The sequence below is a fragment of the Bos mutus genome, chromosome 1 (genome assembly GCF_027580195.1).
Source record: "Bos mutus isolate GX-2022 chromosome 1, NWIPB_WYAK_1.1, whole genome shotgun sequence".
Classification (NCBI taxonomy): Eukaryota; Metazoa; Chordata; class Mammalia; order Artiodactyla; family Bovidae; genus Bos; species Bos mutus.
In genome coordinates, this window is record NC_091617.1 from 104,750,286 (window position 1) to 104,771,840 (window position 21,555).

Below are 21,555 nucleotides of genomic sequence, written 5' to 3' on the forward strand. Positions count from 1 at the left end.
AAAAAGTTATATACATTTTTATGAAATATAGGAAATATTTAGTAAGAATATATTTATTATAAATCTTCATATTTTATATACAGATATTATTATTTAAAGGACATAAGACATGCCATTATAATGCTAAAATTAAAAAACCTAGCTACAAAATTAATAGATACATGCTCTCAAATATGTGTAAATATTCTTAAAGGTGATGTCTTAAATAGGAATTATTCAACCTAAGTGATATCATTTTTTCTTAATTTTTCTGTATTATTTTTATAATCATGAAAATAACAAAGGTTATTTTTTCCAACAGCACTACCCAATGTTACTTGACTTCTCCTAAACCCAAACTACAGTGTTGAAGACATAAGATCATGGTGAAATGCTAGGGTTTTCATCTGGGTACAAAAGGAACCCAGTAAAAATGCTGTCATCCTCAGCACTGACGTACACCCCATTCCAATCCTTTGAAACTTCCAGCCAGACTTGGTCCCCTGCTCTTAATTTCAGGATGACGAGGAGAGAGGTCTGGTCTATTTCATGGCCATAGAGCGTCTCTCTGGACTTGAACTGCTTCCTGTTCCAGGCCACCAGGCTGATCCGAGCAGGTCGGCCCCTCACGGTGATATGGTAGGAGAAAACGTAGGCCCCAGGAATACTACAGTTAAATTTCCCAGTGACAGGGCTATAATTCCCTTGGTCATTATAGAGAACCTTATCAAACTTGATAGGGGCATTGGGAGGAGGGAAGGGCTTGGATAAAGCAGCACTGAAAGCCGACCGTGGGACTCTGGCCTGCTCCCCCTTGGAGCCCTTGAGGCCCCGAGAACCCTTCTTCCCGATCGACCCCCTGACCCCTTTGCTCCCCAGCTCGCCCTTGGGTCCCACAGGTCCCATGAGACCAGGAATTCCCAACTCTCCCTTTTCTCCTTTGACTCCTGGATCACCTGGCACCCCAGGAAGGCCATCTGAGCCACTTTTCCCTTCCATTCCATTATCTCCTTTGCTGCCTTTCTCTCCTTTCACGCCCTCCTCGCCTTTTTCTCCCTTTTCTCCCCTCTCCCCGGAATCTCCAGAGTAGCCCTTGTCCCCCACTTCGCCCTTCTCTCCCTTGGCACCAGGCTCTCCATTCAAGCCGGGTGCTCCTATAGGCCCTCTGTCTCCTTTATCTCCTTTGGTTCCATTGGCACACGTGTCCCCCTTCAAGCCTTTTTGTCCTTTCACTCCCGTTGGGCCAATGTTTCCTGTGTCCCCCTTAGGACCAATTCCACCTGAAATGGAAAATTTAAATCATCACATAGGGTATGACCAGGATGCTGTTATCAGTGTATGTATGTGCTCAGTCTGTGTTCAACTTTTTTGCTGCCCCATGGACTGTAACCCTCCAGGCTCCTCTGTCCATGGGATTTCCCAGGCAAGAATCCTGGACTAGGATGCCATTTCCTTCTCCAGGGGATCTTCCTGACCCAGAGATCAAACCTGCATCTCTTGCATCTCCTACATTGGCAGGCAGGTTCTTTACCAGCTGAGGCTATTATCAGAGAGCTCACAAAAGGAAATACAACCTAACTGGAACTGGAAGTCTGGTTCTCCCCTGAGCAATGGCGGCTCAGAGGAGACTCTTACACTGAGTCATTCAAATAAAGCTACTCTCTCATAAGGGGAAGAGCTAACGCTACTGAAAAGCAATAGCTTATACTTAGATATTGTGTATTTACTGTTAAGATGAGGCAGTATTAGAACTATAGTTGCCCATTGTGTTCTATTACACTTTGCGTTTTGGTCCAATCCAGGTATTCTCATACATCTCCACATTGCCCATCAAAACCCAGAATCTTCCAGGGAAAGAACCTCAACCCGGAAAGACTGAGGTATCTTTTCCCCAAGGACAGCTAAAGAGAGGAGCAGAGCTCAGATACTTCTATCATCTCCAGACTCCCAAACTAGTGCTGGTGACATTCCACCAATCAGTACACTGAATTATTAGATTATTAATTTATATTTCCCTTTGACCTCCTTGATAACTTTAAATACAAACAGGAAGAAAATTAAAGGCTATACCACACATGTGACCGCACACAATAGATATACTGATAAGCTTTTGAGAGTCCCTTGGACTGCAGGGAGATCCAACCAGTCTATCCTAAAGGAGATCAGTCCTGGGTGTTCATTGGAAGGACTGATGTTGAAGCTGAAACTCCAATACTTTGGCCAACTGATGCAAACAGCTGACTCATTTGAAAAGACCCTGATGCTGGGAAAGATTGAGGGCGGGAGGAGAAGGGGATGACAGAGGATGAGACGGTTGGATGGCATCACTGACTCGATGGACATGAGTTTGGGTAGGCTCCAGGAGTTGGTGATGGACAGAGAGACCTGGCATGCTGTGGTTCATGGGGTCTCAAAGAGTCGGACATGACTGAGCAACTGAACTGAACTGATAAGCTACCTGGTTCTCCAGGCTTTCCTGGGTATCCTGGAACTCCACTTGCTCCTTGGTCTCCACGTTCTCCCTTGAATCCTAAAATGATACCAAGATTAGCTTTTTTCCAGCTATATTAACCATGATATAACTAACATCTATTTCACACCTGTGTCACATTCCATTGTTTCCTTTATCAAAATGTGTAAAGGTAAAGACAATATGGGAAAAGAATTCATTGAGCATCATTAGGAACATTTTATTCCAATTGATGGTAAGCCATTTAAAGGATTTGGAGGTAGTGCCAAATCTCTTCAGAGTTCAGCTTTTGCCTCAGCAATCCTGTAGCTTTTCAGATCTCATACAAAACTCATGATATTCTGCTTTACATTATATATGTCTGTGTTTGTGTGCTTCCTATTATGAATTTTGAATGACAGTTAAAAAGTCCTCTTTTTTATATTCCTCACAATGTCTGAGAAATAGTGCCATGCACTATATAAGCTGACACAGAGTACAACATTTTGCAATCAGCTAAAACTATTCGTGGTAAAAACCCACTTAGGAAAAAAATATTGTCCTTGACATACATAGAGCATCAAGGAAAAGCTGATTTTCTCTTTGTTTGGATGTTTTTCATATGATCTTTGGGCAAATTATAAAACTGAAAATTCATGTTTGAAAAAAATTAAAATATCCAAGGGTTTAGATATTTGCTGTACTACCACAAAATGAACTTTTATATGGGCCTGGCCAAAGGCCAAAGATATTATAGTACAGCCACTCTAGATTTATTTTAATTGTAAATAATAGCAAAAATAATAGTAATAACAATAACTAACTCTCACTTAGCATTTACTTTGCACCATGTAATGTTCCAAACTCTTACCATGAATTTTTACATTTCAACCTTTTTAAATATAATATTAACATTTATTTGATAATAAAACAGTCTCTAATATAACAGAGAAACTCACATAACAAAGCACATTTCATCACCTGGGACGTTTTTCATTTCCAAAAGTCTGTAGCATTTCCCATCAAGAAAGATAGAGCAGATATTTTTGTCAACACTTTTATCACAGAAGAAACGTAGGCATGAAAAAGTTTAGAAATCTGTACAGAGTCAAACATGATTGTATATAATATTGGTTGGCATCAATTTGCCAGCCATATTATTTATGATATAACCAACATATTTTGTTCCATTTTTGCAAGGGAAAAAGAAACCCTAAACCAAATTAAAAGTCATGAGAAGAGACTCAGCCAAATTTCATAAGACTAGCTAGAGAAATCCACCCCCCGCCCCCACCATAAGCCAGTCAGCAGAGTTTTCTAAGTAACTGATAATGGCTCCTCCATTATCATTCCACATGAAATTTAAATTTTGGAAATTAACCCATAGGCCATCAGGAAAATTCTGTGTACCTTTCAAGGGAACATAACTATGAATGGAAGTGAAGGAATAATTCTATTCCCAGTCCTTGTCAATATTCATAGCCTGACCTTCACTGCACAGTTATTCTGATTCTTGAGTTCATTTAAAGAGTTTAACTACTTACAATGAACTTACTCAATCAGATAAAATTATCCAAAATGCAGTCATACTACTCATTTATTTTTTTTCACTGTAAGTCTTAAGCAAGAGTTCAAGTTAAGTGGAAGTAAAAGGAAAGTACAGTTGTCACTTTATAGACTGGCTAAATGAATTTCTACTTTTGATCCTTCATCAGAAGCATATTCTTAAGAACTTTATTTTACAATACTTCCCTGTTTTTTTCTTCTACTTGCAGAAGTCTAACTTCCAAATGTATGAATCACTGGGGAAGTTCATCACTCATCTTTATTTCACAGAGCTTTCTGCTAACATAATTCAGCCACAGAAGGATTAAATGTTTCCGAGAATGAAAATCGCCTAACTGACAAGTGTGAAGTGGCTCTCTCTTACCTTAGCATCTTTTTTGAGTAATTACTTCACTGAATGTTCTACTAGAAACGAGTTAGGCAGTTCCTGAGCCATGCAGAGTGTGATGTATAGATGATATTAGATTTTTTGACATGTGACACTGAGGCTAAAACATTTACCTTGATGGATAGATGGTATTTCTACAGGCTGGTGGTATTCCCTGAGGAATTTCTAAATGTCCCAATGAATCTGTAACCTTCCTTCAATACCTCAAAGCACTTACAGAGCCAGGGATTTCCCTGGGCAGACCCTCTTTGCTGATAAATCTATGGAATTATAGAATTTCTGAGCTGGAAAAGATCTAGTAAAGCACACAAAACAACAGATCTTCTTTAAACAGAGTATAAAGAAATATATAGTCTAGTCCCTCAATATCCAGGTGAGGTAAAGTGATGGGTCCAAGGTCACTGCAATTAGCCTGATGTCTTCTATTTTAATTCAGTTTTCTTCCCACCGTTGACACACCCCTGATTTGAGGGTGAGCTAAAGGATATGTCATATTTTTCTTAGCAGGTAGGCCATTTGCCTAAATGGAATATTCTAGAGGATTGCCTGCTCTGATTAGTTTTATCTAGTAGGAAGTTAATTTGCATCATAAAGAAGAACTCAAATGGGAATATATAGGAAAAGATCCCCTTGAATTCTCTGACAGTCCAGTGGTTAGGGCTCTGTGTTCCACTGCAGACGACATGGGTTTGATCCCTGGTCAGGGAATTAAGACCCTGCAAACTTCAAGCTGTTGGCTAATTAAAAAAAAAAAAAGAAAAGTACACTTCCCCAGAATGTGTATGCCCTGTGGCTCCCAGTCACTGGGTCAGCCAGGTGGACTACGAGAAATAGGAAAGGTGTGTGTGTGTGTGTGTGTGTGTATTGTGAAAGAGAGATTACCAGGCAAGTTTAAAATTCTCAATTGGCTATTTATAAAGTTAACATTTTAATATCAAATGTAACTCACACTATGTCTTACCAAGTTTCTACATTTTAAAAACTTGATCCACCTGCAAGAAGCTGGTATTTTCTTAGCAAGCTGCTCTTCTTAAAAATGATGCAGAACATCTGTTGAGTTTCAATATGAAATGAATATAATCACCTACCTTTCTCTCCTTTCTGGCCTTTTGGACCTTGGGGTCCAACAATTCCTGGTGACCCTGGGATCCCTATATTACCAGCCTCTCCCTTAAAACCTGGAAATGAGATTTAAAAACCATCAGGGCAGGAAAATTCTCTTTTGAAATTCACTAGTTCAAAAAAAGCAGTCACTTTATTGATGCCAATGACTGTCAGTGTAGTAATGATAAGATCTGGGTGAAAATAAACTATTACAGAGTTCTAAGGACAATATTTTTGTCTGATTTGCAATTTTGCACTACCTGAATAGATAAATTGAGCCCATTAGTACTTGTCACTGAATTCATGGCAGTGATCAAATGATTCAGAGAAGCAGTACTATATCAAACAATAGGAACAAAATACCTGACTATTAAGCTCATGTGGACTGCACTTTCAAATAAGAAGTAAAACCAGAATACCTAGCACTGTGGGTTTTCCCATTCCTTCTCTTATTCATTGACTCAGGAACTACTGCAGAGTCCTATACATCAAGCATCCAGCTAGGTGTCAGGAATCAGCCATCAACATTCCAGCAGCCCCTTTTCCCCCATGGAGCTGAGAGCCCATAAAAGAGAAACGTGAGCAAATTACCACAAAAATAAATAGAAATGGCTACACTGCTGTTAGCAATGTGAAGAAAAGAAGAAGTTCCTATTGTAGATTGTGGTTAAAAAAAATTAACTTATGGGAACAGAGTAGACATCCTGGGGAAAAAAGGGGCATTAAGCTAAGACACAATGAACAAAGTAGAATTTTCCAAGACCAAAAAGAAAAGATGAGTATTTCGGGAAAAACAGCAATGGAAAAGACCATGAACAGACCTAGTGATCAGGGTAAAGAAGGCCAAGGGGCAGATGGTGCGGGGTTCATAACATCACTAGTTCCTTGCCTGTCCCAGCAGCCTGGATCCCTTCCACTTACCTGGACCACACATAGACCCAGGCCAAAGACAATTATCCTTCCTACAACTCCAGCCTTGTTTAAGCATAGGAACTGTTTTGCAACCCCTGACTAGAATAATTTGTGGCCAGTTTCTTTGAAAGTTAACCCTATAGATAAGTGCACTCAATTAAATTGTAATCTTTCATCTTAATTATTATAATTAATGCTGATGGAATGCAGAAAATTATATTCAATCTGTCGAATTTCCTTTTTGAAAGAACATTGTATTTGTTTGGATGAAGCACTTTAATAAATTGCTTGCAACGGAGGTTAAGGCTGAAGGCACACTTAAACAGTGGTTAAGCTCCTCTGTCTAGAAAAGCAGAAAGAGCAGAAAGGAAAGTAATGGAAAATAAATGGGAGGGTGGAGTGGGGCAGAAGCAAGCAAGGTCATTCAGTCACTGTGCAATGACCCCCTTCTTCATGACACCCAAATGCCTAATGTGGTCATGAGGGAAATGATAAAGGGCAGTGTCCAGGTTGGCACAGGGAGCACAAAGCAAGTGTCTGCAGAGTACAAGGGGTACTGGGGCTGCTCTTCCATCTACATCATGGTTGCTGCTGCTGCTAAGTCACTTCAGTCATGTCCGACTCTGTGCAACCCCATAGACGGCAGCCCACCAGGATCCCTGTCCCTGGGATTCCCAAGGCAAGAACACTGGAGTGGGTTGCCATTTCCTTCTCCAATGCATGAAAGTGAAAAGTGAAAGTCAAGTCGCTCAGTCGTATCCGACTCTTAGCAACCCCATGGACTGCAGCCCACCAGGCTCCTCCATCCATGGGATTTTCCAGGCAAGAGTACTGGAGTGGGGTGCCATTGTCTTCTCCGACATCATGGTTAGTTTAGTGTAAATAACAGAAGACTAGACTTAATTGAACAGCTGGGGCTGGAAGCTGCAAAAATTTAGTTTGATTCCAAGTTGAACACTCTCAGGTTACATGACCTCTAGAATTACATAAAATTCTCTGAAATGCAATTAAATCATCCACTGACATGTAATAATATTTTAAACATTTTCTACAAAGATGAGAAACAATAAAGTGCTTAAGAGTTCTTGGCACACAGTAGGTAGCTCAGTCATGTCTGACTCTTTATGACCCTATGGACTGCAGCACGCCAGGCTTCCCTGTCCACCAACTCTCAGAGCTTACTCAAACTCACGTCCATTGAATCAGTGATGCCATCCAACCATCTCATCCTTTGCTGTCCCCGTCTCCTCCTGCCTTCAATCTTTCCCAGCACCAGGGTCTTTTCCAAAGAGTCGGTTCTTCGAATCAGGTGGTCAAAGTACTGGAGTTTCAGCTTCAGCATCAGTCCTTCCAATGAATACTCAGGATTGATTTCCTTTAAGACTGACTAGTTTGATCTCCTTGCAGTCCAAGGGACTCTCAAGAGTCTTCTCCAGTACCACATTTCAAAAGCATCAATTCTTCAGTGCTGTACTTTCTCTATGGCCCAACTCTCACATCCATACATAGCTACTGGAAAACCAGAATTTTGACTATATGGACTTTGTTGACAAAGTAATGTCTCTGCATTTTAATATGCTGTCTAGGTTTGTCATAGCTTTTCTTCCAAGGAGCAAGCATCTTTTAATTTCATGGCTGCAGTCACCATCTGCAGTGATTTTGGAGCCCAGACATCTTGGAGTGCAAAGTCAACTGGGCCTTAGGAAGCACCACTATGAACAAAGCTACTAGAGGTGATGGAATTCCAGCTAAGCTATTTCCAATCCTAAAAGATATTGCTGTTAAAGTGCTGCACTCAGAATACCAGCAAATTTGGAAAACTCAGCAGTGGCTACAGGACTGGAAAAGGTCAGTTTTCACTCCAATCCCAAGAAGGGCCGTGCCAAAGACTTGTTCAAACTACCACACAATTGTACTCATCTCACATGCTAGTAAAGTAATGCTGAAAATTTTCCAAGCTAGGTTTCAACAGTATGTGAACCAAGAACTCCCAGATGTTCAAGCTGGATTTAGAAAAGCCTGAGGAACCAGAGATCAAATTGTCAACATCCATTGGATCACAGAAAAAAGCAAGAGAATTCCAGAAGAACATCTGCTTCATTTACTAGCTAAAGCCTTTGATTGTGTGGATCACAACAAACTGTGGAAAATTCTTAAAGAGATGGGAAGACCAGACCACCTAACCTACCTCCTGAGAAATCTGTATGCAGGTCAAGAAGCAACAGTTAGAACTGGACATGGAACAGACTGGTTCCAAACTGGGAAAGAAGTACGTTAAGGTGTATATTGTCAGCCTGCTTATTTATCTTATATGCAGAGTACATCATGCTAAATGCAGGGCTGGATGAAGCACAAGCTGGAATCAAGTTTGCCAGGAGAAGTATCAATAATCTCAGATATGTAAATAACACCACCCTTATGGCAGAAAGTGAAGAGGAACTAAAGAATCTCTTGATGAAAGTGAAAGAGGAGAGTGAAGAAGCTGGCTTAAAACTCAACATTCAAAAAACTAAAATCATGGCATCCAATCCCATCACTTCATGGCAAATAGATGGGGAAACAATGGAAACAGTGATAGGTAGCTATTATCATAACTGAATTAATGAAAGAAGCTGGAGATAAAAGTTTCAAATGGAATTTTATCTTTGCAAAATATTAGATACAGCTGTATACTTCAAAATACTTTCATTCAGAAACTGTAAAATTAGGTTCATGACTTTTTAAAATCTACAGTTATTACTTATATCACAGTAGATGATACAAATGTGATATATGTAATGTATGTGTGTTCATGTGACCAAGAACTAACAGATAACGAAAAAAATAAATAGTTGGGTTTGAGCAGATTTACTTTCATCTTCAAGTTTGTTTACTGTTGTTTTTATACAACATTAAACATTACACATTACTACAATGTTTTTGACAAAATCATGGTTACCAAAGAGGGAAGGGAATCAGGGAAGGATAAATTAAGAGTTTGGGATTAGCAGATATATACTAGTATATATAAAGTAAATAAACAACAAGGTCCTACTGTGTATCACAGGAAACTATATTCAATATGCTGTAATAAACTGTAATGGAAAAATATGAAAAAGAATATGCATATATGGGCTTCTCTGGTAACTCAGATGGTAAAGAATCTGCATGCAATGCAGGAGACCCAGGTTCAAATCCTGGGTTGGGAAGATCCCCTGATGAAGGCAATGGCAACCCACTCCAGTATTCTTGCCTGGAAAATTCCATGGGTGGAGTATCCTGGTAGGTTACAGACCAGAGGATCACAAAGAGTTGGATATGACTGAGTGACTGAACTGAACTGAACTGAGTGACTCCCACTTTCACTTTTTTCTTTTCATTTATATATATATAAATTGAATCACTTTGCCATACACCAGAATCTAACACAACACTGCAAATCATCTATGCTTCAATTAAACAAATAAATAATACAAGAAAACAATGTTTTTGAAACACTGGTAAAGCTAGAAAAAATATCTATGAATCTCAAAAACAGGATCCTATCAGGTTCAGAATATTGCACAGGATAAGAAAAGACTCCTACTACAGCTAACCAGAAAAATAAACACAGTTTATTGAGCATGTGTTCTATTCTAGGCACCACACTGAGACCTTGTATATAACCTCATTCTGTTCTCTTGACGACTCCATGAAGCTGCCATTATTCTTATCCCATTTTACTATTTTAGAAACTGACACTTGGAGTGCTAATGAAGTTTCCCCAAGGTAGGACCGTGACAGCTTGACCTTCTGAACTCTCAAGCAGTCTGTCTATGGCAGAGCTAGTCAGACTAAGATATATGCATGCCCCAGGCAGTCCAATAACGTGGCACACCTTTAGAATATACGTCCTGGGTATTTGGAGTCTCAGCTCTGAGAACAGCCTAGCTAAATCCATCAGTGTAAGACAAAAGCCCTGGATGTTACAGCCTTAGAAAACAGTTTAGCAACCAGCTGTGTTTACTTGACCTCCCACTCCCCCCAAGCAGCTTTCCAGCCAGGCTTGATACTGACAGAAACCCCGGTAAATAATATAATTTCCTTAGTCTCATTAGGTCGCCAGTAATGTTGTGGCAACTCTGAAATCTCGGGACCCCAGACTTCTACCCAGCTCCCTTCCCCTTCAATTTCACCTCTGCATAAACACCGATCACATTTCCCAAAAGGTACCTGCAATAGGATGAAATGAATGAAAAGCTTAATGAGGATGTGGAATTTCTGAATTTATGACTTTAAATCCTTCAGGCAAGACACAACAAATATTTATATGTAATTCTGTCAGGGAATAGTGGATTTGAAACTGACATTCTGGTCTCACTTTCACCTTAAATTTACTGCTGTAGGACATGGGAAAGCTGAAACGTAGTACAATAAAAGTGAGAGTATATTCGTACTGTATGCATTAAAGACATTTAGAAACTTTGAAATATTTAACCATGATGTTCAATGAAGACTATTGGGCAAGGAGACAGTGCTGCCTCAGAATTTCAATGAGAAGCACACTGAATCCTGCCTTTATTCTCCGCCTCACAGGTGTTCTGTTGCTAATCCTAACTACAAATAGCACTCCCAAAATCCATCAGTCAGTACTCATCCTCACTAGACCACAGAACTTTCACTTCACCTTTTTACATGAGCCACTAATGAGATGACTGCATGACTGGAAGAACCACATACCAGTCTACTGTCGGGAGGCTCAGTCCCTGCTCTGACCAGCACCATCCAGTAGAACCTTCGGCAACGATGGAAATGCTCTGAATCTGTGCTGCCCTTTGGCCACTTGTGGCTGCTGAGCACTTGAAATAGGGCCAGTGTGACTGAAGAACTGAAATTTTAATCTCGTTTCATTTTAATATTAATAGCTGCACATGTGACTCTGCTTAGCACACTGGGCAACAGAACCCATTGCATTTGTCACATTGTTACACCTAGGCTTGTCCCACTGGCATGATGGTGTAGAAACCCTCGGGCAATTCCACCACCAATCCACTACCTCTCAACGCTAAGTTTGTACAAGTGGGAAATATATGGCTTCATGTATTTTCAAATACCTGGCTTTCCAGTCTGTCCTGGTTCTCCCTTTTGCCCCGGTCCAGATGAACAGCAATCACAGCAATTCAAGAAGAAATCAGCAGTGTCAAGAGTGAGGTTTTCGGAGGGGAAGAGAGTGGCAGCATCAAAGGCAGAATCAAGGACTAAGGGGTCAGGGGTTGGCTCTGCCCTTTCAGCCGCATCTCTGAAGGGGGCTCCTTCTTCTGGAGGTAGGCCACTGGATGGCTTTGGGCCCTTTGGCATCTCTTTTCCCTCAGATTTCTTCGTGAATTTGGTGTATGGTGTGGTCTTGGCTACTGCATCCATACTAGCAATAACCAAAATAATAAAAATGGCACAAAACCAAGAAAACATCCACATGTTTGAGGCTGAAAGATACAATAGGAATATATACACATATCATGTGAGAACCAAATGAAAAGACTAAATGATATAGATATATACCTATATGAGAGGGATATATATACATAAATGAACCATAAGAATGAACAGTATGCATAATACTAAATGATTTATCTATTTTATATGTAAACGTATGCTTCAATCACAACAGAATATTTTATTGACTTAAAGTACTCACTGTAAGGAACATTTGCTTCAATTCTCCTTTCTGGTTGTTTTCCTACTGTTACATGTGCTAAAATATTGCTCTCAATCATTCAAATCATCTTGCCAAATAGAAAACATGATCTATAATAAATGCAACATATATTCTTACTAGCTCATATACTCTGTGGAAAACAAATAAGTATAAAATCCTGACTGATCTCACTCAGATTTATAGGAATCAAATGCATTCATGTTAGAGGGAGATGAAAAATATTGAGCTGAATAGTTTATTTCAGCAAACTCAATTATTTCAAGAAAAAAATACTGGTAAAGTGTCCTTAAATCTACTCAGGAAAATAGTCTTGTTGTGACAGCAATCTTTTGGAATCTGTTGTAATAAATGGAGAGAGAGAATGAAAAGTCATAAATTTAAATATATGCTATATCTTTATATTCTTCACATGTCATTTAACTCTCTGATTCTTTGCTTTATAATTTGAGGGGTTTTTTTCTGAAAACTCACATTTCTCTTTGTATTATTTTAAAAAGCCAAATAGTGGCTATTCTTATTAAAGTTTTTATCAATGTTCACAGGGACATAAGGTTCCTAATGAAATGAAATTTTGATCATAGTATTCCATTCCGCAGAAACTCCCAGCATTCCAGTGACTGCTAACAGATAGCCAGGGTTAGAAATGCATGGCTTCTGAACAGAAAAGGAAGGCATGATTAGGATAAATAGTAAGAGAGTAAAGAGAGTGGAAATACAGATAGTAACATCTACTGTGTATAGAAGCCCTACAAAGAGTAGGCACCTTACATTCATCAATCCAATCTGTTCTCAAAGCAGCTGTGCCAGGCAGGTGACATACTCACCTTCACAGATGAGAAAACAGGTACTAATTGCTTACGTACCTTATCAAGATCACACAATCTGTGAGTTATTAATTCAGAACTTAAATCCAGGTCTGTTTAATATCAAAGCCTCCACCCTTCCCCACAAATCATGTGATATTTATACAGATGAGATTAAAGGACAATAAATCCAAGGGTAGGATCAATGAAAGAGCACTAGAGGAGACAGATATAAATCAAAGCAGATGAGAAGGGATAAGGGATGCTGTATTTCCAATATTATATAAAGATCCAAAAATGCGAACCTTCTTTTAAGCTGCTTTTGCTACTATATTTATCCTTTCAACCAACATTAACTGAATACTAACAGTGTTACAAGCACTGAGAAATTATATGTAGTGAGATATGATACTATAGACTAAGCTATGGCCTCTGTTATGGACACAAAGGTCTGTCTAGTCAAAGCTATGGCTTTTCCAGTAGTCACGCATGGATGTGAGAGTTGGACTATAAAGAAAGCTGAGCACCAAAGAATTGATGGTTTTGAACTGTGGTGTTGGAGAAGACTCTTGAGAGTCCCTTGGACTGCAAGGAAATCAAACCAGTCCATCCTAAAGGAAATCAGTCCTGAATATTCATTGGAAGAACTGATGCTGAAGCAGAAACTCCAATACTTTGGCCACCTGATGCAAAGAACTGACTCACTGAAAAAGCCCCTGAGTCTGGGAAAGATTGAAGACAGGAGGAGAAGGGGCTGACAGAGGATGAAATGGTTGGAAGGCATCACTGACTCAATGGAATGAGTTTGAGCAAACTCCAGGAGTTGGTGATGGACAGGGAAGCCTGGCATGCTGCAGCCCATGGGGTTGCAAAGAGTTGGACACAACTGAGTAACTGAACTGAACGGATGGCTTCTGCCCTCAGGGGGTTGACAATCTAGTAGCAAAGATAAGAAACTACAAAAGCAAAGAGGAAAGTGTGAAGAGCAGATGGTTATAAAGCATCTCTCCAAATACAGATCTTGCACCCCTTCTTCCCCCATCCCTGTAAGATTGAACACATACACGTGGTCACTGTGCATCAGTCAGCTAAACCCAGCCCCAGCCAAAACCAGACACAAAAATATTCTGCTTAGATATAATACAATTCAACTTTCATGAGTTCATACAATTGCATTCAATGAAACATTCATTTGTTCAACAAACATTTACTTGAGCATCTAAGAAGAGTCAGGAACTGTGCTGGGTCATACAAATAAAGATAAATAAAATCAGTAAGGATCCTGTCTGCAGTAAATATCCAAACATGGCAAAAAGCCAAAGTACAAAATATGGAAAGTGAAATACTAGACACTTTCAATTTTCTCACCACTTTGCTATAAAAATAATTCGAGTTTACAAAATGCTGTATTAATGTTCTGCCATTGTTTATGTTCTTTTAAGCAAATGAGGTTATATAGGGAAATAACCAGGGTTTTTTTTTTCCTCACTGAAATATATCTGTATTATTCTCCTTGGCACAGCAAGTTATTTTTGATCCTGAAAACATGTTATGATAGCCCCTTGGTAAACCAGTCCTGAGGTGGCAAATAAGAGATAGCTGTTGAACGGGGGAAGGGAGAAAACTAACAATGAGATCATGACAGGCATTTTCCAGGCAATTTATAATTATTATTATAATTACATCACACATAAACCATGAAAAGTAAGATTTACTATGCCCACATAATGGATTATAAAACTGAGGCAAAGAGAGGTTGAGTAGCCTGCCTGAGATCACAGTATTAGTCTGGAGCAGAGCTGGGATTAAAACCTAAATCCATTTGACTCCAAAATCAACCCAACCACTCCTTGCTGTGCTGGGCTGCCTGGGGATGAATGAGTGATCAGAGATGCTGCACAACAAGCCGAGTTAGGCCCTTCACAGAGCCCACCTAAGGCCCTGCAGTGGGAGAAAGTGGTTTCTCACAAACAAGAAATGGGAACTTAATGGGAGACATGAGGAAGAAGAGAGATGAGATGTCTGGCTCTGATCATGGAACATACTTGTGTGGGGCAGTTACAGAGGGGAGCACAGCCCATCCAAAAAGAGGCTAAAGGTCCACAGAAAGGAAAGAACAGAGCTACCCAATTTTGGGAAGGTGTTTGGTGTCCCTGACTGAGGGTGTGGATTGTCCTCATAAGTATCTTCCTTGTAATGTGGCTTCCTGCTTCCCAATTTAAATGTAGATATTAAAGGATAATGTCATCAGTACTTGAAGATTTGATGAGGCTCCCTAAGAACTTGGAGATGAGGAAAACACGAATCCCTTTCCAAAAGTGCTGATAGCAACCTGACTGATGGTGCACAGATATCATTTCCTTTTAACTATAGATTGTTTTCATATTTGTGTAAACACACGAAAACCAGCCCGCAAAACCTTCACAATGAGTCTAGCAAGTGAGGGCATTTGACCAAACTCTAAGTCACTAGAACAAAAAACATGACTTAAATGCTAAGTCTGAAGATTAACATAGATATAAATCTTAACAGAGGGGTTAGAAGCAAAGATCTAAAAGGAGATTGAGGTCCCCAGTTAACATAAATATAATAAAAGCCCTTTTACTCCTCCGGAAAGTTGCCCAGACTGTAAGCATTTCAAGAGTAGAAAGTTGCGTCTCTTTTGTTTCTATGTCCCCAGGGCCTAGGACAATATGTATCCCATCAATTTTTTCTAAACTGAAATGAAGTAGTAGATTGCATTATTGTCTCCAATTGTCTCCCATCCTTCCCTGTACTCATACTCTTTGCTATATAGGTTTTTCACGGTCTCCCATGAAGAATGAGGTCTATACTCCAATCCTTTGACTTTGAGTTCAGCCATGTGACTTTGGCCAGTAGAATGAGGTGGAAATAACAGGGCACCATTTCCAAGTCTAAGTTTCAAGAGCCCTTACATGTTTCTACTTGCTGTCTTGCACTTTGGCTATTGCCATGAGAAGGATATGCATGGCTGAGCTTGCTTGTCACAAAAGACAATGAAAGACACACAGAGCAGAGCTGGCCCAGGTAAGCTGCTCCAGCCCAAGACAATCTGGATGAAAGTCCCCACCTGATCCACAGACATGTGACTGAATGCAGGTGAGACCAGTTGAAGCCAATTTAGATTGGACAACCCTCACTGATCCCACAGATATGCTCCAGTTATCTACCACTGTGTTACACAGTTCCTCAAACTCAGTGACTTTAACCATTTTACCAGAACTCATAAAGTCACAGGTCAGGAATTTGGTTGGGAAGATCCCCTGGAGAAGGGAAAGGCCACCCACTCCAGTATTCCTGCCTGGAGAATTCCATGGACTGTGTAGTCCATGGGGTCACAAAGAGTTGGACACAACTGAGTGATTTTCACTATTTAGATGATTCTTCTGTTCTATGAAGCATCAACTAAGGTCACTCAGCAGTATTTAGCTGATGCATGGGTTAGTGCAGGGAGACTTCACTATAAATTCAGTTCCTTAATAAAAGTGGAGGGGTGGGGCGGGGGTGGGGGGGGGAAGCTGAGCTCATCAATCACAATAGTCTCCCTAGCATGCTAGGCTCAAGATTGTCAAATTTCATCAGTCAGACCTCAGGGTTCCCAAAAAGACAGCTCCCAGAACATTAAAGCTGCCAGTCTCCTTAGGCTGTACCTGAGAACTGGAAGCAACACTTTTATTGAATTCTGCTAATTAGAGCAGTCATAGAGGCCAGCCAGACTCCAAAAGAAGGGGCATAGACCCCATCTCTCACTGGAAGAAGAGCCAAATAATCTTTGGCTGTTTTGAATCCACCACAGACACTCAAACTATAATCTGTAAACCATGGAGTGAGTTTGGGAAAGATTAGGTAGCAAAAACTGTTACCAATAGTTCCAGCTTCTAGGCTAACACTATATTTGCTACAACTGAGACAAAAATGACTAAGCAGCTTCCAGGCAGCCCCATTTTACCTTTGCCCAGCAGCAGGGATCCTACATGCTCCTCCCCCTTGTCAATCAGCCCCCACGGTCCTGGATGTTGCCCCCATTCAAAGTTCTTAAGCAGAAACTGGGCCATCCCTTGATGAAATTTATTATGGGCTTGTTTGCTAAGTCGCTTCAGTCGTGTCTGACTCTTTGCAACCCTATGGACTGTAGCCCACCAGGCTCCTTTGTCCATGGGGAGTCTCCAGGCAAGAATACTGGAGTGGTTGCCACGCCCTCCTTCGCGGGATCTTCCCGAACCAGGGATCAAACCCGAATCTCCTGTGGCTCCTGCACTGCCAGCAGATTCTTTACCACTGAGCCACCCAGGAAGCCCGAGATCCTATTAGAAAGGATTTTAAAGATTCTCCAGTATTCATGGAGAGAGGAGCCTGGCAGGCTACAGTCCACGGGGTTACAAAGAGTCAAACACGACTGAGCGACTATCACTCATTCAAAGATACTTCAACCTTGAATGCGCATCTAACCTTGAGATTCTGTGATGTGGTTTTATAACAAAATTTTATCAATGTATGAAAATGAATTCATATCATAAAATTTCATTGTAAATACAAGGGACATTACATTTCTTCTAAATCTGTGTTCATTAAGTTAGTGCCTATGTTCAGGAGGATGATCTTTAAAGATGTATTAGTTCTTTTCCAAAAACAAGTGGAAATTTAAGTTATATATTTATACCAACTTAATAATGTGTATTTGTAAGATGATTAGAAAGTTTTATGTTGACACTAGGGCCATGAATTTAAATAAATTTAATCAATGACTAGCAAGTAATATAGTATAAGGACTAAAAGTCACTGGCTTTGTAGACAGTGAGAACTGAGTACAGGATTCAGATCTATTTATGAGTTGTTTGATTGGGAGCAAAGTCTTGGCCCCTTGTTTTTTAATGGAGATAATAACAGTAGAGAAATCTTGTAAAGTGAGACTTAATGTATAATGCATGAAGTGCTCTTAAAACAGTGTCCTTAGTTGTTACTGTTGGCTATTATTTTTAGTTAGGATTAGAGGTAATGAAATTAACTAGCCAGAAATAGTATTTTAAAGCAATGACAAGTATTTCCTGTTCTCATACTGTTCCAGATTGGCATTTGGCACCATTTCCATCCCTTTTTATGGTCTCCCTTTTATCTCAGGGACTCAAAGTCTGAAAATCATTTTTCCCAGAATCTTTTTCCATCAAGGATCCAGTTTAGTCTCTGCCAGTGAGAAACATTTGTGTGGATGTGGAAGACCTTTTAGTGACCTTGTGGACTTTGGCAGAATTGAAGTTTTGCACTGTTTTCTGGTACAACAACATGATTCCCTGCCTATATGATTCCATGTAGGTGGCTGCAAAGTTCTGATTCTCTAAAGGCTGGTAACAAACCACAGAGCTAGTGGCAGTCCTTCTGCCCTGTGCTCCTTCCTCTTCAACAAGGGCATGAACACCTAACTACTTGTATCAAATCCCCTCCTGCCTGACACACCTACAGTGGTCCCAGACTAAATCCTGCTATATTCTTCTTCTTTTTTCTCCATTTGCTTTTACTTCTACTTCTCTTAATATAAATTCTTGGCCTGTTTTATATCCAAAACAGGATATTCTTTTTCTTAACCCAATCACTCCTCATCCATCCACAACATCTTAACCTCTTAGAAACTAGCTGGATCAAATTATATCCGCAAAAATTTTGTCAAAAGATCCTCCACAATGTTCTGAGCCTGAGAATATATAATCCTCAACAAGGATATATCCCAGGTGCATTCTTGAATGTTGATTCCAGTATAAATATGAAAGCTTTTGAAATAATTTTAGGCACATGGATAGGTGTGAATATGCAGCCAAGCTGTAACAGTAATGATCTTTTAACCTTATGCAGAGAATTATTCCTCTCTGACACTTGTATAGTTATATAAGATTATAAGATGGACTTTTATGTGTATAACATTCCTTTCCTGTGTGAACATTTTAGTTTCTCACAACATTTCATTATGACCAATATTCCATGATGTATTCCTTCTTATATCCATGTTTCACATTCATTCATCCTTTAATTCAGTCAGCAAATGTTTATTAAACACCCTTTCTGTATAGACATACTAAATGAAGGAGTTACAGAACAAAATATCTGCTCCCATAAAACTTGCACTCCACTGGGAGTAATAAACATCTGATGATAAAAAATTCAATATTTCAGACTGTAATAAGTGCTGTCGAAGAAATAAATAGGGTTACTTGATAAAGAGATGGCAACCCACTCCAGTATTCTTGCTTGGAGAATCCCATGGACAGAGAGGTCTGGTAGGCTACAATATATGGGGTCACAAAGTGTCAGACATGACTGAGTGGGTATGCACGACAAGGCAAAATTGTTTCAGACAGGTGGCTAGAGAAAGCCTACCTCAGGAAGTGGTACTTAAGATAAGAAGGCCTGATGTATAGAACACTGATGTATAGAACAGTCTTGTGGACTCTGTGGGAGTGGGAGAGGGAGAGGGTGGGAAGATCTGGGAGAATGGCATTGAAACATGTAAAATATCATGTATGAAATGAGATGCCAGTCCAGGTTCGATGCATGATACTGGATGCTTGGGGCTAGTGCACTGGGACAACCCAGAGGGATGGTATGGGGAGGGAGGAGGGAGGAGGGTTCAGGAGGGGGAACACATGTATACCTGTGGTGGATTCATTTTGATATTTGGCAAAACTAATACAATTATGTAAAGTTTAAAAATAAAATAAAATTAGAAAAAAAAAATGAAAAAAAAAAAAAACAGAAGGCCTGAGGAAGGAGCAGTGACAAATCAGAGCAGTCAGTCTCAAGAAGATCAAGGAGAAGAACCTTCCAAGCGGCAGGAAACAGGTGTGCCTTGTACAAGAGAGAGAAGGAAGGCCAGGAGGCCCTGACTGTATGGAGTGAGAGAGAGGCTGTGCGATTACCCAAGATGTATTTAGTTTGTTCACTTATGTTGTCCATCATAAGGGTTTGGGGGTTTATCCTATAAGCTGTAATAAGTCACTGAAAGTGAGAGCAGGGGAGAGACCCTAGCTGCTGTGCAGAGGATGATTTCATGTGAGTCAAACAATGATCAGTAAAAGCACATGGGAGTTGCTGCAGTTCTGACAAAAAGAGATAAGGGTGGCCGGCAACAATGTGTTGACATTAATTCACAGTTCAAAGGCCAACCCACTCTGGAACATAATTCTTACTTTAATATCTATGTGAAAAGTGTATCATGTAACTTATTAACAATTCATCTAGAATTTAACTTCCTATTTAGACTCTAGGAGGTTCTTAGGATTGTGGTTTTACTATATCACTTCAAGAAAATGAGCATAAGAAGAAAGCAAAGTATGAATCTATGCATGGGAAATCTCCTAAGGAATATGACTAATATTATTTTCCTTTAGAAATACAGGGTGAGGTTTAATTACTGGTCAAGATTTTAGATTAAATTAGACAATAACAATGAATCAGAGATAATTTTGTACTGGGCAGCACAACCAAGACAAAAATGCTTGCATAAAAATGGCGTTTGTTAAATTTTGTCTCCCTAATACCAAAGTAATTAATTCCCAGATTCCCTGAGTGGATTTTAGGAGTGAAGTGAGATCTCAGCCACAACTTCAGCTTTGATAAAGCTTGAGATGTTCCTCTGAGGGGCTCCTCCTGTGTTGAGGAATGGACAGAAAAGAAGAAGCGTTGTGAGTGGCCTGAGACCCAGTCAAGAAATAGGATGACTTCAGGACTTGTTCCCAGGCAGGCTCCTAGGACCTCCCCACTTAAACAAGTAACCAAAAGTAGAGTTGTGAGTCAGGAGCCATAGCCAAGAGGGATCATTAACATCACACTCATTTTAGGCATGTTACTCCAAGGAAGAAGGTCCCAAAATAGGGTATGGTATATAAGGATGTCAGAAAAAGGAGAATAGGTAGAGCCAGTTGCTGCCACTGCTTTCTTCTCCTTCCTCAAGAGCCACATCCATCAAACAATCTCCTCTTTTGCTTTTTAAGATACCAGGTGTTGAGCTCTCAATCCTCTGCACCCACAAGGGTAAATTAGGAAGAATTTCTGAGAAGCTGTTTTCTCCTGCCTGGATGCTTTCAGCAAACTCAGGCAAGCCTCCTTGAGCTCAAATTTTGAGTCTGAAAACTTTGCAAATCATCAAAAGGAAGGATGAGAAACTTTGCAACTACAGGTTCCTATTTCCCCACTTTGTTTTTTAAGTGTCACTTTAATCATCTCTGATAAGCCTTGCTCATCTCTTTGTGACAAGAGAGGCAACAAAAGCATCATAATTTCCATTATCCAGTGGGAGACTGTTTCTCCAAGAGTGTGAAAATAAGTGAATCCTTTACAATTTTATTAAGCACATTGAGCATAACATTACCTTCTAAGTTAAATGCCTCTTGTATTTAACAGTGTGCAGTAAAATAAAAAACATATTCTCAGCATTTTTCAGTTGGATAAAAGGAAGATCTGACTCATTGGGAAAGAACCTGATGCTGGGAAAGATTGAAGGCATTAGGAGAAGGGGTCAACAGAGGATGAGATGGTTGGATGGGATCACCAACTCAATGGGGATGAGCTTGAGCAAGCTCTGGGAGTTGGTGATGGACAAGGAAGCCTGGCATGCTGAAGTCTGTGGAGTCACAAAGAGTCAGACACGACTAAGGGGCTGAGCAACAACAAC

At 40.0% G+C, this 21,555-nt stretch overlaps 1 protein-coding gene across 1 annotated transcript; it reads right to left on the reverse strand.

Moving 5' to 3' along the window:
- Positions 1 to 360: 360 nt before the first annotated feature.
- Positions 361 to 11,831, reverse strand: OTOL1 (otolin 1). The gene is made up of 4 exons (XM_005888128.2): positions 11,471 to 11,831; positions 5,471 to 5,560; positions 2,438 to 2,509; positions 361 to 1,259 (listed from the first exon to the last, which is right to left on the reverse strand). The coding sequence occupies exons 1-4, from the start codon at positions 11,829 to 11,831 to the stop codon at positions 361 to 363; spliced, it is 1,422 nt and encodes a 473-aa protein (XP_005888190.1).
- Between the last annotated feature and the right edge of the window lie 9,724 nt (positions 11,832 to 21,555).